An 18,132-nucleotide genomic window follows, 5' to 3' on the forward strand; every position below is an offset into this window, starting at 1 on the left:
TGCCACCCAGGCACCCCTCTCACACTCTGCTTTTATTCTGGAATGTTACCTATCATCTTCTGTAGTGCTAAGTTATTTACTGCTTATCTGTCTCCCTGCAGGGCATGGATTTTGTCTTTTTTCCTTCAGAGATATTTGGATCATTTAGAATAGTGCCTGGCACGAAGTAGCTGCTCAATAAATGTTGCCATTATTATGATAAAGTATCTTGATTCCTCTATTTAAGAGTCCTCCTGATGCTTGCTCTGAATTCCTAATTTCCCTTAACCATCTTTCCTTTTTCTTTTGTGCAATAGCATTGACCACCTTTTAACACACCACCTAACTTATTTATTAAGTACTTTAAAAAATATTTATTTATTTATTTGACAGAGACAGACACAATGAGAGAGGGAACAGAAGCAAAAGGAGGAGGAGAGGGAGAAGCAGATTCCCCACTGAGCAAGGAGCCCAATGTGTGGCTTGAGCCTAGGACTCTGGGATCATGACCTGAGCCAAAGGCAGTCGCTTAACGACTGAGCCACCCAGGCGCCCCTTTTATTAAGTACTTTTATTACTTATAATGAGTTTTCTTCCTCCACCATCTAGATTGTAAATCCCATGAAAGCAAGGTTTGTAGGTTTTTTCCACTCATGTATCTCCAACACCTTGAACACTTTGCCTGGCGTACAGTGGTTAATAGAATATTTGTTGAATGGATTTTATGTGGCGGAGCGTCAAAAGCGCTGGGTGTGGAGTCAGAAGACCTGGGACTGCCACTGAACTCTTTCGTGTGTCCCTTAACGCGTTCTCTCCGCACGTCAGGTCTCAGTTTCCCCTCCCGGCTCGGACCCTGCTCTCGCCACACGTGGCCGCTGGGGGGCGGTGTCGTCCAGCGTCCCGCCCCGCCCACTTCCCCCAGAGGCGGCTGCCGGGTGGGACCCGCCCGCTCACCGAGTACAGAAGCTTGTCCCAGGCGCAGTTGCCCCAGTTGTCCGCGCGCCTGCCGAATCCAGCCATGTCCTGCTACATCTACCAGCTGCCCGCCTGGGTGCTGGACGACCTGTGCCGCAACATGGACACGCTCAGCGAGTGGGACTGGATGCAGTTCGGTGAGCGGTGCCCCTCGGCGACCCCGCCGCTAAGCCCCCGTCTTACTTCTGTTTAAGTGGGTCCCGAACCAAGGGGCTCTTTGTGCTGCCATTCCGGACCGCGGGCTCGCCGTGTGTCCTCAGGGCGTCAACCGACCCCCCGTTTGGAGCCCTCCTGCTCCCTCCAGAGGGATGGTCTGAAAGGTGTTAGGTGATTTTTTTTTTTAACTTTATTTATTTATTTGACAGAGGGAAATCACAAGTAGATGGAGAGGCAGGCAGAGAGAGAGAGAGAGGGAAGCAGGCTCCCTGCCGAGCAGAGAGCCCGATGCGGGACTTGATCCGAGGACCCTGAGATCATGACCCGAGCCGAAGGCAGCGGCTTAACCCACTGAGCCACCCAGGCGCCCCAGGTATTAGGTGATCTTTGAAGATTCTTTATGTTAGTCTCTTTGTAGGTAGTGAACGGTTCGACTTTCGACTTTACTGTTTACACTAAAGCTCATCATAATAAACTCTCAGCAGCTGCTGAGCCGTTCCTGTGCTTCGGGTCCTGATGGAGGCACTTGACACGGATTATCTCCCGCGTTCCCACAAGGGCCTGTGAAGTGCGTGTTTCTCTTCCCCCGTTGTACAGACGGGGAAACGGACTGGGAGACGTAGAGTAACTTGCCTGAGGGCATGGCATTGCCAAGTGGAATTTGAACTTGGTGTCTGACTCCAACGCGACGTCGTAAGTCCTTGGTGTGTTTTGTTTGTTCGCGCCTGACTATCTGCTGTGAAGGCCCGGCATCTGGGGGCCGCTGCGCATATGGTCCTAGGGTTCCCAAGCAGAGGTCTGCATTCCAGATCTCCCAGCTGGTGACTTTGGACAGGTTGCTTAACCTCTCTGAGCCTTAGCTTAATATGAACTGGAGGTTCTTGTGAGTAATGACAGTTGTATAAGAGGCACCTGAAACGTAACTGTCAGGTTCTATTAAGTAATAAGAGAATAGTGACGATTATTATTTTTATGTTCGAGTTCAGTGTAGTGCCACTTTATTTAAAAAAATAACCTCTATATGTTCTTGAGAATTTAGATTATGATATGCATATATATGTACTCCTGTATATATAGGAGTATATGATATATATGTATAGTATGTGATATATATGTACAGTTGAAAAAAATAATAAAATGAACATGTATGGATTATCCATCCAGTTTGAGCAAATAATACACATTTTAACCTAGTGATTCTCAACCAGGGGCGATTTTGCCCCCTAGGGAGCAAATGTCTGGAGACATTTTTGGTTGTCACTACTTGGAGCATGCAGAGACTCAAGTAGAAGCTAGAGATGCTGCTAAATGCCCAAAGATGCACAGGACAGCCCCCTCCACATAGAATTATCTGGTCCAAAGTGTCAGTAGTGCTCAGATTCAGAAATCCTGCTTTAGACCAGTAACAAAATAATACATGCTTATTGCAAAACACTATGGGAAACAAAGACTAGCTCAAAATCCACTACACATGGATAAACATTACTTTTTTAAAAAAGATTTTATTTATTTATTTATTTGACAAAGAGAGAGATCACAAGTAGGCAGAGAGGAAGGCAAGGAGAGAGGAGGAAGCAGGCTCCCTGCTGAGTAGAGAGGCCAAGGGGCTCAATACCAGGACCCTGAGACCACGACCTCAGCTGAAGGTAGAGGCTTAACCCACTGAGCCACCCAGGCACCCCTAGGGATAACCATTCTTATTTGAATGCCAGTAATAATAATGAACAACAGCAACAGCAGCTAACAGTTACTGTCTCCTTACTAAGTGCTAGCAGACACCTCTGTAGTTTATACCTTCTAGTACATAATAATAAACATTTATGTGCATGCATTTTTCACAAATCACATCAGTACATTCTAATAGCTTGCTTTTTTTTCATTTAAAATTTTCACAATGTTTTCTCCTTGCCAAACAGTGTTCTTTAGCAACATGGGTTTAGGTTTTTATTTTTACTGTGTATTTTTGTTAAGGATTTAAAAAATTTTTTTTAAAGATTTTATTTATTTATTTGACACAGAGAGATCACAAGTAGGCAGAGAGGCAGGCAGAGAGAGAGAGAGAGAGGGAAGCAGGCTCCCTGCTGAGCAGAGAGCCCGATGTGGGACTCCATCCCAGGACCCTGAGATCACGACCGAAAGCAGCGGCTTAACCCACTGAGCCACCCAGGTGCCCCTTGTTAATGATTTTTTTTTTTTATTAAAAGATTTTATTTATTTATTTGACAGAGAGAGATCACAAGTAGGAAGAGAGAGAGAGGAGGAAGCAGGCTCCCTGCTGAGCAGAGAGCCCGATGCGGGACTCGATCCCAGGACGCTGAGATCATGACCTGAGCCGAAGGCAGCGGCTTAACCCACTGAGCCACCCAGGCGCCCCATTGTTAATGATTTTTAATGGAGAAAAGGAACACATGCATTTACAAATGTAAATAATATACCAGGGGTAGAGAGGAAGGTAAATGTCTTTCCTCTTCCTGGTCTTTAGACTCCCTGGTCCTCTCCCCGGAGGCAGTCACTGGTAAGATGTCAGGGCATCTCTGAGAATGTCTGTTACCACCTGGATTTCTACACTGCACTGTGTTCCTTTTTTCCGATGACTTGTGTCTTCTCTACTTTGAATGTTTCCTGAGCAGTTGACAAATTTTGTAGAAGAGACCCCCTCTAGGTTGTTTTTTTTAAGTTGGTCTTGACTGTAAACACCAGAGCAACTTCTGTTCCTAACATATTTAGAAGGCACACCTGTGACTTTGTAAAAGAAGCTTTATTGAGAGATAATCTCCTTACCATATAATTAATCCATTTAAAGTGTACAATTCGGGGCGCCTGGGTGGCTCAGAGGGTTAAGCCTCTGCCTTTGGCTCAGGTCATGATCTCAGGGTCCTGGGATCGAGTCCCACATTGGGCTCTCCGCTCAGCAGGGAGCCTGCTTCCTCCTCTCTCTCTCTCTGCCTGCCTCTCTACCTGCTTGTGATCTCTGTCAAATAAATAAATAAAATCTTTAAAAATAAATAAATAAATAAATAAAGTGTACAATTCAATGGTTTTTGGTATATGCAGAGTATCTCCACAGTCAAACTTGGAACACATTCATCACCCCCCTAGAAGAAACCTGTACCCCTTCACTGTCACTCCCAACATTCCAACACATGCCTCCCATTTTCCTCCTCTTTAGGCATTGCCTGTTCTGGACATTTCCTATAAATGGAATCCTATCATATGGAGTCCTTTGTGATTGGCTTCTTTCCTTCTTTCTTTAGTTTTCAGATTCCACCCATATGGTACCATGTATCAGTACTTAATTTCTCTTTATTACCGAATAATATTGCACTCTATGGGTGGGCCACATTTTATGTATGCACTTAAGAGTTGATGAACATTTGGGTTCTTTCCATTTTTAGCTATTATGAATAATGCTTCTATGTGCATTTGTGTCTAAGTTTTTATGCAGATGCAATGTTTCATTTCCCTTGTGTAGACACCTAGGAGTGGAATTACTGAGTCATATGGTCACGCTATAGTTAACATTTTGAGGAAGTGCCAGATTGTTCTTCATGTTGGCTGCACTTCTTTACATTCCCTCCAGCAGTACACGAGGGTTCCAATTTCTCTACATCCTCCCCGACCCTTGTTATTGTCTGCCTTTTCAATTCTAGCCATCTGAGCATGCGTGAAGTGGTATCTCTCTGTAATTGTGATTTGCATTTTCCTAATGACTCATGGTGTTGAGTGTCTTTTTATGTGCTTATTGGCACCATGTACATCCTCTTTGGGGGAATACCTCTGACTTTTTCAGCCCTGGAGACACCACAATTTCTCGAACTCTTCAGAGACTTCCAGGGGTTATTTAGGATAGAATCCACATGCCACCAGGTCTTCCCAGTCTGTCACAATCTCACTTCACTGACTTCTGACCTCTTCTTCCACACCTACTCTTGCTCACCCTGCTCCAGCCACACTGGCCTTGCTATCCCACCTGCTTGGGACATTCTTTTCCCACTGCTCACCATAGCTGGCTTTCTAGTCTGCATTAGATTCCTCTTGCTGCTGTAACAAATTACCACAAATTTAATGGCTTAAAATCAGCACACACTTATCATGTTACAATTCTGGAGGTCAGAAGTCCTAAAATCAAGGTGTCAGCAGGGTTGCATTCCTTCTGTATGCTCTAGGGTAGAGTCCATTTTCTTGCCTAAATTTTTCAGATTTTACAGGCTGCCTACATCCCTTGGCTCATAGCCCCTTCCTCCACCTTCAAAGCCAACCGCATAAGATCCTCAAATCTCTCTCTGACCTCTGCTTCTGTTATAATAACTTTAAATCTGATACTGCTGCCTCCCTTTTTTAAGGACCCTTGGAATTACATAGGCCCACTCAGGTAATTCAGGATAATCATATCTCTGGACCCTTAATGTAAGCCCATCTCCAAGGTCCTTTTTGTCATGTAAGGTCCCATAGTCATGGGTTTTCGGGTTTTGGAGACACTGACATCTTTGGAGGTCCATAGTTCTTCAGGTCTCGGTTCATACTTCCCCTATTCTAGAGGCCTCCCCTGTCTCCCTGTTTCTGTCTGTACCACCACTGTTTTATTTCCGCTGTTCCACCTAACAAACTTTGATATTACCTTGTTCCTTATTTATTTATTTATGTCTCTCCTTCCCTGGAGAATGTAAGCACTGTGAGGGCAGGGACCACCCATCTAGTTCATGCCTGTGTTCCCAGAGCCTAGCATAGCACCTGGCCAGAGTGCAGACCCTCAGTAAGTGCTTGAAGAAATGGTGAGCTAAAGGCTGTAGGAGTGGTAAGGGCTTGAGGCATGTGCCCTTCTCCCCCATTGAGATGGCTTTGAGCCCATGGTCAGTCCGCTCTTCATGCTGAGTTGGGGCTTGCTGGGCTGGGAGTCAGCCATGACCCCATTCAGCTGCTTCTTGCCAAGCCACAGCACTGTCTGGCTTCCTCTCCATCAGAATTGGTGATTGCCATTGTCCATCTAAAGAGTCTTTGCTTCTGTGAGTTATTTTTGGGGGGGGGAAGATCCTTCTTCAAGTGATTTAGAAAATCACATGGCTACACATACATGTGCTCTTTGGATCTGACAGCTGTTGGCGGATACTATGGCTGCTTCCCATTCATTTCCTTCTGATCACGGCTGCATCCATTTTGCCCCTGGGGGAAAACGGGCTCCCTACAGCTTCCACCACCCAGATGTATTCCAGGGGACGAAGAGGTAGGTGTTCCTTTATTGTGCTAGCCTTTGTGCATAGCCCTGCTTTGTCCCTGTCAGGCTGTGTGATTTTGGGCAAGTGACTGCCTCTCTCTGAGCCTTTCATGTCCTCATCTATAAAACAGAGGTGAGTTGCTGAGAGGCTTAGGGGACATGATGTGTGGAAGTTCCTTAGTGTTTTCTCTTTCTCTTAGCCAGGGAGGAGACCCATTAGTCCTGACAAGGGTCATTTGGCCATAGGGTGGGTTATTTCAAGAAGCTGTGTCTGTTCCAGAAGGCTTTGAACATGGGCAAGATTTTCTACTTTCAGGTGAGCTCATGCAGGATTCAGGGACTCAGACCTGGAGGGATGGTCCCACGTCGTGGCAACAACAAGGAACAAAAACAGTGTTTTCATAGAGTGAAGTTGGCTTAATAATTACAGCTAATGATTATGTGACACTTTCTATGTATGAAGCACTATTCCAAGTACACCTGTATATGTAACCAGTCGGATCCTCACAACAACTTCTGAGGTTCAGTTGTTATCCTCATTGGCAGATAAGGACAATGAGGCATAGGGAATGGTGAAGGGCCCTCCCCCAGTACACAGCAAGTAAGTAGAAGAATAGGATTCCAGGCCTCAGAATCCAAAATCTGGGTCATGAACCACCATTATGCTGTCCTGCTGATAGAAGGATTTTTTTTTAAAGATTTTATTTATTTGTTAGAGAGTGAGAGAGCACAAGCATGGGGAGCAGCAGGCAAAGCAGGTTAGAGTGAGAAGCAGACTCCCCACTGAGAAAGGAGCTCAATGTGGTACTCGATTCTAGGACCCTGGAATCATGACCTGAGCCAAAGGCAGATGCTTAACCAACTGACCCACCCAGGCATCCCATAAGTATGTATTTTTACATCTGTAGGAAAGCCTGAAAGAATAGAAGAAAAAGTATGGCCAGTGCTTGTCTTGGGTTCCTCCCAGTGGGATGATCATGGGGACTTTGATTTTTGTCCTGTTAGATCTTCTGTGATCATCAGGTATTTCTTGTGTGTGTTGAGAAAAGAACTAGGAACTTCTCAGTGTCTGTGGCAGTGACTCATTCCTTACAGATCTCTATCTTGTCTTGACCCTGTTTTAAGGGTCTGGTTAAATGTTGGTGGGTTGCTGCCTTAAGTTCCATCACTGTCATGGGAGTGCATGAACCACGAGGCACCTCAGGGCTTAGTTCCTACTTCTCTCCTGTCCTGTTGCCTGTAAGGAGAGCGCATTCCCACAACAGGGTGGGTGGAACATCATACCGGGGCTTCTGTTTTTCCCATTACCTCACTCTGCCTCTGAAGTGTGGGAGGTGTGCCAGTGAACCGCCTGGCGTGCAGAGAGGGGGTGTAGGGAGAGGGTGCGGGGGAGGTGTTCCTTCCTCTTCCTTCCACTCTTTTCTCTAAGCTGCTGGAAGCAGCCCCTGACCCTGCTGACATCACTTCCCAGTGACCAGGACTCTGGCCTGGGGTTTCCAGTGACTAAAGTTGTAACTGAGAACTTTCCATTCCTAACAGGCTTTCTCTATTCAGGAGGCTGTCCCAATCGTCCCCATTTCTCCAGAGGGTGGGGCTTAGACAGTGGGATCCTGTCACTCCCTGGCTCTGAGCTCTTCCGTAGTATCTGTGGCCCTAAGGAGCGAGTCCAAAGGCTATAGCCTGGCCTTTGAGGCCCTTTGTGATACGGTCCTAGGCTTGATCACTTGCCTTCTCTTCCCCACTCTGTTAACTTACGTTTGTATTTTTTTTTTTTTTTTAGATTTTATTTATTTATTTGACAGACAGAGATTACAAGTAGACAGAGAGGCAGGCAGAGAGAGGGTGGGAAGCAGACTCCCATCCGAGCAGAGAGCCCCATGCGGGGCTTGATGTGGGGCTCGATCCCAGGACCCTAGGATCATGACCCAAGCCGAAGGCAGAGGCTTTAACCCACTGAGCCACCCAGGCGCCCCACATTTGTATTTTTCAAACAGAAATCTCCATGGGTATCTGGCTTACCTGCCGCAGTACCTCTAGGGCTTGTGACAGGCTCGAGCACAGAAGTGCTAGTAACGATTCTGCTGAATGAATGAATGACTTAATGTTCACTTGGATTCCTGTTTCATGATTTCTGAAATTCTGGATCTGAAGTGTGATTCTTTTATTCCTAGTTAAGAAAAGAAAAGTCTCCTTCACTTCAGTAAATTCAGTGGAACGCACGTGACCATTCAAAATGCCATTTAGGAAGAGCAGTAACAACTCGGGAATGCTTCTGGTTTAACGTTAATAAATGAGAGCAGGCTGCAGAAGCTCACGGTGGCAACTGCTGCGCCCAGAACCGATGCTCTGTTGGGGGCGGGGAGAGTTTGGGCAGGGAAAGTAGCCTGGTGGGATGCTGTGTAACTTGCTTTACTGGAGTTTTCTCCCCTTCATTTTCCCAAGTTTTCTTAGTGAACAACCATTCATTTTATAATGAAAAATGCAAAGGACGAATGTATTGTATTTAGTATTGCCAGCGGGAGCCCCCTGCAAATCTCATAGTGTTTCAGATTTGGCAAAGCGCTTTTAGATGCATGGGCTCTCTTGATCCCTGTGACAGTTCTGTGAGGATGCTGTAGGTTCCTACGTTCGTTCATTAGTTCCTTCATTTGTTCATTCATTCATTCATTTCTCCCAGCAAGGACTAGGACCTAGGGGGTGGGGAGAATGAGATGCCCAGGGCAGAATTTAAGGAGGCACCTACTCTCCAGCTTCTGAGAGTGCAGGATCAACCCTGAGAGTGAGACCCTCCTTAAATTTTGCCTCTTAAGTGCCTCCTTTACTTCACCCTGGGCCTGGCCTTGCCCCCACTCTGTGCCAGGTGCTGATCCCTGTTCTGGGGACCTACCAGTGGAGGACAGATAAAACTCCCTGTTCATATGGAGCTTCTAGTCTCAGAGGGGAGGGAAGAGAAGTTCCATTCCCTCCCCACCTACAGTCAAGGAAACTGAGGCTCCCACGGGTGAAATGCCTTACCCATAGCAAATAAGCAGTTAAAGCTGCCAGGCCCTGACCCTGTGGTCCAGTGGGCTTTCTCCTGTTTCATGTGGCCGTGAAGTAAGTGTAGCTGATGTGCCAGTCCCACGGTATCAGGTGGAATCAGCACCCTACTTTGGACTGCTAAAGGTGGAAGGAATTTCAGGTGTGATGAGGGGGTGAGCGAGAAAGTACTGCAGAGGAAGCCAGCCAGCCTGGGGACCCTCTGGTGGAGGCATTGCCTTCCTGATGCTAAGCAGAGCTCTGAATTGCCTTCCAGCCTCCTATGTGATCACAGACCTGACGCAGCTGCGGAAGATCAAGTCAATGGAGCGGGTGCAGGGCGTGAGCATCACTCGGGAGCTGCTGTGGTGGTGGGGCATGCGGCAGGCCACCGTCCAGCAGCTGGTGGACCTCCTGTGCCGCCTGCAGCTCTACCGTGCTGCCCAGATCGTTCTGAACTGTGAGTAACTACGGTGGCCCCGGGCAGCCACCCAGGAGCCGGTTTCAGCCTGAGCTGTTCTGGCTCCTCGAAACTTATCTTCATCTTAGAAAAAAATTTAAATGAAAGAATTTGCTATCTAACTAAGAAATCTGTAATGGTGGTTCCCTGTGGGAGAGGGGCTTCGTGGCCACAGATCAAGCTGTTGGTGACAGACTTGACTCTGAGTTCTCTGGTACCTTTTTGATTCTGCTTCTCTCTTCCAAAAATAAAGAAAGAAATAATGATGAAAAAAAGCTCTACATAAAAAAATCCCAAAAACTCTATGATAAAAATGATCATTTATTTATTTATTTATTGTTTAGAGAGGGAGCGGGGCAGAAGGACAGAGAAAGAGAGAGAATTATAAGCAGGCTACGTGCCCAGTGTGTAGCCTGTTGTGGGGCTAGATCTCAGGACCCTGAGAACATGACCTGAGCTGAAACCAAGAGTTGGATGCTTAACTGACTGAGCCACCCAGGTGCCTCATTAGAACTTTCTTTAACAACTGCATTGTGTTCCTTTGACAGACATGCCCTGATTTATTTACCTCAGTGCTGCTGGTAGGTGTTCAGCTTGCTTCTTAGTTTTCTCGTGGACACAGTATTGTGCCCTTAGACGTATGCACCCTCTTTGCACAATGTAAGTCTAGCTGGACAATAATTTTTTTTAGCATTGGAATAGCTGGGTTGAAAGTTTGTGTATTTGAAATTTTGACTAATATCAGTATCACTATTACTAAGTTACGCTCCTATCACTTTTACAACAATGGTGGAAACATATCTAGCAGGTAGTAATTGCTCGCTACCATGAGGAGAGGCTGTAAAGCTGCAGAAGTAGAGTTATGTCAAGTGCTTGGTGTTCAGCCAGTGCTCAGCAGAAGGTAGGGTGGGTTAGGGTTACTCCCACCTAGGCCTCCCTTCCCGCAAAAAGCCCCCTTCAGTAGGGGAGCGGCAAGCGTGTCTTTTCTTAGGTACTTTCTGAACACTTGCCCAGTGTCTGGTGCGGTCCTTGTTTCTAGAATACAGTGATGGATAAAGCAAAAGGTCCTTTGCCTTCATGGAGGAGATAGTCTTATGAAGGTATCATCAATAGGCCAGAAAATAAATAAAAATAATGGGTTGCAGGAACCAGGTAGGAGAACCTCCTAGAACATGTTAGTTACAGAAGGGCAGTTTGAGGAGGTAAAATCGGAGGAATGGAAAGAAGACACAGCCATGTGAAGAGTTGAGGTAAGAGAGCCCAGGGAAGCTTGGGGCTTTGATGGAATCAGCATAGAGCAAGTGTGGGAGGTAGAGAGCAGTACATTCTGAGCCCTGCAGACCTGAAGAAGATCCAGTGTGGGCCCTGATGTTGTTTTGTCTGAGATTCCTGAGCTGGGAATAACGTGGCTGAATCAATAGACCCAGATTGAGCATTTTCCTGATTGTACCTCAGGCCTTTTGGAATCATGGAGGGCTTCCAGGAGGAGGGGAGGTGGGATCTAAAGCAAGGAACTGAGAGATGGGGGCTTAGAGGGCTCCCCTCTCAGAGATGTCAGGAGAACAGGGGACATTGGGGTGGCTCTGAAGGTGGGGGGATCTAGAGATGAAACCCAAACCAGGCTTTCAGGGGCACCGTAGGGTAGATCACATTGGGCATAGAAGGCCAGTGCAAGAGCAGGACTGCCTCTTGCCCTTAGCCACTTAGCTACTGTCTGGGATTTAGGGTATCCAGGGACGCCAGGCTTTCCCCCCCATGCCACCATCTCATTAGATGAAGGACAGTTCCTCTGGTGGCAAGAATCTGTGTCTGGGGGCAGGTTATGGGGAAGGAGGATCCTGTTCACATGGAGGGGACTGACGCATTGCTGTGAGACTCGGGCTAACCCCTGCAACCCCAGCAGTATAATCTCTAAGTCAGGAGTGGGCACATCTCCAGACAAGACCACCCCTAAACTTCTGCAGCCTCTGTTCCTGCGTGGCTGCCTCCCCAAGCTTACTGTATTCTCAGATGGGGGAGGGATGGTCTGCTCAGCCCCCAACCCCCCCACCATGCTGGAACTTCCTGAAACCCCTCTCTACCCCACCAGCCGTTCTGTCCCGAGAGGGTTCCCTTCAGTCCTGTCAGACAGCATCCCTCCCATCACATCTCCCCCTGAGGCCAGGTCCTCATCCTGGTCAGCTGGGGGTGCCCGGGGCAGCTAGGGGCACCTGTGGTTTTTCCAGAAAATGGTGAGGTGGCACAGCTCAGCCCTCTGCTGTTACCTGGAAGGTCCCTCCCTTTCCCTGGACTTCCGTCTCCCCTCCTTGTCCACTAGAGGTGGGCAGGGTGACGTCAGAGCCCCCTCTGGACACTCATGGTGCTGTGGCCCCCCCATCATCCCTTGTACCTTGTCAGCTGGTGTGACCGGCAGCCGCCCTGTTTAGCCATGTGCAGACCCCTGGTGTCTCTGCCTCCCCAGAGCCTGGCACTGGAAGATGGGGAGAGACAATTAGCATCGAACCCCAAATATTTTTCACATTTTGAGAATTAATGATAGACTCCTAATGGGCTGGAAAAGAGGCAAGGAGGGAGGGGGCTGCTGGAGGGGGAGGAGTAATGCCACAGGAACAAGTGCCGTAGGATCCAGGGGCCCAGGTTTCCAGCCCGATCTGTTTGGGGGACTGGGCAGGCGGGTCAGGGTCTACAGCACACCCTGGTTTGGTCTCTTCCTGGGTGGTTGGGATGGAATGCTGAAGGGATGTCCCAAGCCCCAAAAGCAGATAAGTACCAGGGATTGGGAAAGGCCTCTGGTTGGACATAACAACTTGCCATTGACGTCAAAACCTGGCAGTTGACTAATCTGGAACATGTTCTTAATGATTTGAGGTCAACAAACAGTATAGTGCCAACTTCAAAGAGACACACTCATGGCAGCGTGACACTTGGTTTTAAGCTCGCAGTGACTGAGCACTTTCAATGTGCCAGTCTTCTCCCAACAGCGCCTTGAGGTGGGCGTTTTAAGGAGGAGATGGAGGCTGAGAATGGCTCCGTGACTCCCCCAAGGGTGCAAGTCTGGTCACGTGTAGAGATGGAGGGTGCTTCCAGGTGTGTCTGGATCTAGCACCCTCGTTCTTAACCTTTCTCACAGAAACCTCTTTGGGCTTCCAGACAACAGTGATAGTTTTTCTGTCAGCTTTTCATTTTAGATCCCTGACCAGCCTCCAACTGGTCAGGCCTATGCGAGTCTACCTTTGTTCCCCAAACCTCTTCACCCCCCCAAGCCCTCCCCCCACCCCTCACTGATTAAATTTGCCTGAGGAAGAGAGACTGAGGCTTGTTCCCACATCCACAACCCCCCCTGGCTGTTCTTCTGAGAGCCTGGTTGTGTTCTTACTATTGCTTTCTGTCCCCATGCAGGACACTTCCCCTTTCTGTAGCTTGTTGTTTTCCTTAGTTTAAAAAAAAATACCATATATCTTTGCCCCTTTGTGGAAGCATTTTCAGTTTCTGTAGTCCAACTACTTAAAGCTGTTTCCCCTTCCTTCATTGTAACATTACTTAAACCTTATTTTTCATTAACTTGTAGGAGATAGTTTATGAACTCGCTCAGCTGCTTCCAGTTTGAGAACCCGACTTCTGCCTACTGCTTCTTCTTTTTCTTCTTCTTCTTCTTTTTTTTTTTTTTTTTGTTAAAGATTCTATTTATTTGACAGAGAGACAGTGAGAGAGGGAACACAGGCTGGGGGAGTGGGAGAGGGAGAAGTAGGCTTCCCGCCAAGCAGGGGGCCTGACTTGGAGCTTGATCCCAGGACCCTGGGATTATGGTGTGAGCCGAAGGCAGACGCCCCACTGACTGAGCCATCCAGGTGCCCCTGCCTACCACTTCTTAAAGAGCTTTAAGGATAGATTTGATGGAGAAGGTGGGTGGGCATTAAGGAGGGCACGGGATGGAATGAGCACTGGGTATTATATACAGCTGATGACTCACTGAACTCTACCTCTGAAGCTGATAATACATAGATGTTAATTAATTGACTTTAATAATTAAAAAAAAAGAAGAGATTGGATAAAACCGTGCTTGAAAATCACACACATCAGAGGTCCTAGATATAAACTGGCTTCCTCAGAGACTTGCATCTCCAGATAATATATTTGCATTTGACAGAGGCCCTCTGAAGACAGTGCCTGAGCTGAAAGGTGGGGAGTGGGATCTGCTGGGAACCACACTGTATCTGGTCTCTTGAAATCAAGTCCTGGGGCTGGCTACTGGTACGGTTGTGTAAAGAGTCGGGTCTGTGGGTGTCTGTTCCTATTTTCTTGGGCCTCATTGCCAAGACCACTGTTACTCTCTTTGTCACACTCCTAACATGAAATGTTACAGGAATTAGAATAAATTAGCACAGAAAGGCTTACTACCCAAACACCCATTCCTCCGGCATATCTGTGTGCCAGGGTCAACCCCTTTTTATTCTTTGAGCCATTTCTTGGCACTTGTCTATATTAACATTTTTGTTTCACTACTGTTACTAAGGGAAGATGGCAGTGACATTTTAGATAAGACAGACCTTTATTTCCCTCTCCTGACAGTCCAAACTGCCCAAGACTGAATGGGCAGCATCATCGTATCAAGGATCAGATTTTTTGGGTTGTGTTTTGTTTTGTTTTTTGTAATGCTCTGCTGTCTTGGACCCCTGGCTGCCCCTCCCACCTGACAGGACTACTCTGAGCCTCACATGCATCTCCAGCTGGCACAGAAGGCTTGGAAGGCAAGTTGCACGCCTAACTTGCCTTCCAAGCCATTGGCCAGGACCTAGTCACGTGATGGCACCTAGTTGCAGGGGAGGCTGGGAAATGTAATCTGTAGCTGGGGTATTATGTGCACAACAAAAGCTTCTATTACATTAGAGGAGGAAGGAATAAATATTGGAGGGACAAGAGTCTCCTTATAATTCTCCCTTTGGGCACCCAAATATCCACATACAGCTGTCTTCTCACGCCTAAAACATTCTCACCCTTTCCCCGAGGGAGGCAGGCCAGAGGTCCTAATCAGTTTCTTCCTTTAGGTAAAGGCCCAGGATCTGGGGTGACATGTTGTCTTCGGGATCAGCCCCCTATGCTCCAGTAGCTCTCTACCCAAGAGAACTTATCTGCTACCCTTCCCCCAGCACACCCAGAACCTTGTGCTGGTATCTGAACAGGAAGCCGCAATCAGAACTCTCCCATTTAAAATGAGAAACATGCTGTAGTCACTCATGTTGACAGTTGACAGATCTGGCTGGGTAGCAGTTGTCAAGGTCCCTCCCGGCCAGGGGAGTAAGTTGTTTGCTCCATCTGTCTGCACCCCCTTGTTCTCAGTAGATCAAGGATTCTCAAAGTGCGGTCCCCAGACTTCTAAGCATCAGCATCATCTTGAGCTTGTTAGAGATGCAAATTCTTGGGTCTCGCCTCATCTGTTGATTCAGAAACTCCAGGGGTGGTGGGGTCCTAAGTCTGTGTTTTAACACGTCGGGTGAGGAGTGGGGGCAGGTTTTGAGGCAGTGGGAGCTTTCCTGTTCATTATTCTCTGTGGCCTCATCTGAAGTGGGAACTGAAGAGAGGCTTTCCTTACAGAGGGCGCCTGGGCTTTCACAGTCCACTTCCTGCTGGTCTGGAAAATACAGTTTTTTAGTCAGGTAGCCATATGTCTAGCTAAAACTTCTAGAATGTAGGAAGACGGGGACAATGGGTATTTTCTGCCATACTAGTACTACCTCTAAATAAGGTGCTTATACTGTCCTTTTCATATTTATTAATTTGAATATTAACCACTAATTTCCTAGAAGAAGAAGACTTGGCTTATACACAGTTCCTCCCCCTTTCTAGTACATTTGTATCACAATTTTTAGTTCCTCTGTAGATTGCTTTTGCAATATTGAACTAACATCCTTACATTTCTGATTCTTTTTCCATTCAGCTCTAGGCAATGCCTGTTGATTCTCCCCTTTGTAAGATGATATTGTCCTTTCTCTGGCCCTTTTGTACCCCATTCTCTCTACTTTCATCCTCGAGCTTTGGGCGAAGACCAGGTGTAAAGTAGTCCTCCGTGAATGTTGTCACAGCTCTAGGCTATGCTAAACCCACAGGGAAGAACTGGGTCTTGGATGAAACCCTAATCTCTGGATCAGGACGGGAAGGGGAATGCTGTCTCTGTGTCCTGGTTGACAGATGTCTTGCGATGGAGAAAGTAATGTGTGTTTAAGGCATCTGCATGGCGAATCATAGTCTATAGGAGCATTTCCCAAACCATGTGCCTCAGAAGAGTGCTCCAGCAAGATATGCCCCCTACAAACCAAGGGTTCATGAATAACTAAACTTGGGAGATCCTATATGCTCTATCGGTGCCCCCTACCCTTGGAGATTCATAATGCAAACCATTGTATTAAGGCACTGTTAAGTCCTGCAGCAAAGAGATCTATTTGGGCCAGTGTTTTCCATTTGATTCCATTTGATTGTGGAACCCCTTTTCATTTGATGCTTATAAATAGTCCCACAGAACCAACCAACACACTCTGGGCATCACTGCTCTAGTGAAATGGTGACCATGGTGACATTGCTGGGCATTTCAAGGGAGCTTCATGATGGAGAGATTGGGGGATCGGGGACAGATTTTTAGGGTCCGGCCAGCATTCAGCATCAGATGAGTCTAACGCAGGGGACCAGGACTAACCATCACCCTGGGGCTTAAAACATGAAGGTCCTACTCCTGAAAGGGACTTTTCCAGACTACCTGGCTTAGGAGGGGACTATGTGCCAGGCTCCAGAGCCTAAGTTTTAGGATCTTGTATGCGCAGGAGCAGGGATCAAGGCAGAAGTCATAGTCTCAGAACTGTGGCTCCCAGCCAGAAGCAGGTCAGCTATTGTCACTGCTGAGCTGTAGAGCTCATGAAATGACACCAAATGCAGTTCTAGGAACTGAGCCTGCTGATGGTGAGGATCAGTTGGCTCTAGCTGTGGAAGACTGGGAACCAGCTGTGCCTAACCTGTGAGATAAAATTCTGCTCACTTCCTCCCCACAGCGTGTTAAATACATGGGAGCTGGGCCAGAGAGTCAATGATGAACTAAAGTCATATTTTTCAAGTGCCTACTTGCTAGGTACTAGGGACAGGGCAGTGAAAATATAGACGAGCTCCTGGACCTCAGGGAGCCTGCAGTGTACTGTGGGAGACACATCCTGACAGGAGGGTGACACGGAGACTGTAACCACCCACAGGGCTGGGTGAGGGCTGTGGTGAGCTGGAAGAGGGCAGGATTTGATCTTATTGGGGAAGTTTCCCTGAGGAAAAAAACCTGAGCCTCTGGTGGAAGGACAAGTGATACTAGAGAGTGAGGGACCACTGATCATTTCTAGGCAGAGGGCACAGCACATGCGAAGGCCCAGAGGTGGGAAGGGGTGATGTTTGAGGACCCAGATGGAGGCCATGGGGGCCTCAGCAGGAGGACAGTGCGGCAGCCTGAACCTGGGGAGGGGACATGGTGCAGAGTCAGGCCACCTGAGTTCTCGCAGGCCGCAGTCAAGGGGCTGCTTTCTCAGGGAGGAAAGGGAAGATCTTGGAGGGCTTATGCCTGAAATATGCCCATTGTTCTGGCCACTGTGTGGAATAGGGGCCTGTGAGGTTCTGAGTAGGAGTACAGGAAGCTTCTGGAATCTGTGAAGGGATTGGGAGGTGACCAGGGTTTTATCTTTGCTCCTGCTGCTACCATCTTCCTGAGAGTTTTCTTTTGACTTTTGCAGTTTTCACACAATCTCATTTGGTTGTGCAACCTTGATGTTTTCTAATGTTTGGTTTGGTGTCTCAGCCAGAGTCATTTCCTTCCTGGAGCTGGGCTGTCACTGAATGGGGAATTTTTGGCTGTCGCCTAAAGGGAAACAAAATAATTTTTCTCTTTCCCAAAGAGCCCGAGCTGTTGCAAGGGCCAGATGGGGCTGGTACTTTTGCTCTCTTGGAAGGCTTCCCAATATCTGCCCCTTTTCAAGCTAGGGAATGACAATGCATGGCTAGAATTCAGGGCCACTGGAGAATTGCCCCGGAGGTGGCAGTATGTTTGGCCAAGACCCCCCAGGCCAGGAGTCTGTCTATTTGGTTCTAGTTATAACTTGTATTTAGCACTTAATATGTGCTAAACATGTGCCAGGTAGACATCTTACCTCATAAATCTTATTATTCCCCTTTTATAGATGTGGAAACTGAGGCTCAGAGATTAACTAACATGCTGAAAGCCTCCTTGTTAGTAAGTAATGGGCTGGGGTGGGGACCTAGGTCTACTTAACCTGAAAACCTACTGGGGTAGGTCACTGGATGGCATCAGGTC

At 47.5% G+C, this 18,132-nt stretch overlaps 1 protein-coding gene across 2 annotated transcripts in view; it reads left to right on the forward strand.

The window, feature by feature from the left end:
- Positions 1–898: 898 nt before the first annotated feature.
- IRAK2 (interleukin 1 receptor associated kinase 2) overlaps positions 899–18,132 on the forward strand; it is a 59,078-nt gene continuing 41,844 nt past the window's right edge. For both annotated transcript variants that reach the window (XM_032326976.1, XM_032326984.1), the window contains exons 1-2: positions 899–1,091; positions 9,618–9,800. In XM_032326976.1, the coding sequence (XP_032182867.1) occupies positions 998–1,091; positions 9,618–9,800 (277 nt within the window). In that variant the 5' untranslated portion in view covers positions 899–997. The remainder of the gene's footprint in view (positions 1,092–9,617; positions 9,801–18,132) is intronic.

This window comes from Mustela erminea, chromosome 1, assembly GCF_009829155.1.
Source record: "Mustela erminea isolate mMusErm1 chromosome 1, mMusErm1.Pri, whole genome shotgun sequence".
Lineage (NCBI taxonomy): Eukaryota > Metazoa > Chordata > Mammalia > Carnivora > Mustelidae > Mustela > Mustela erminea.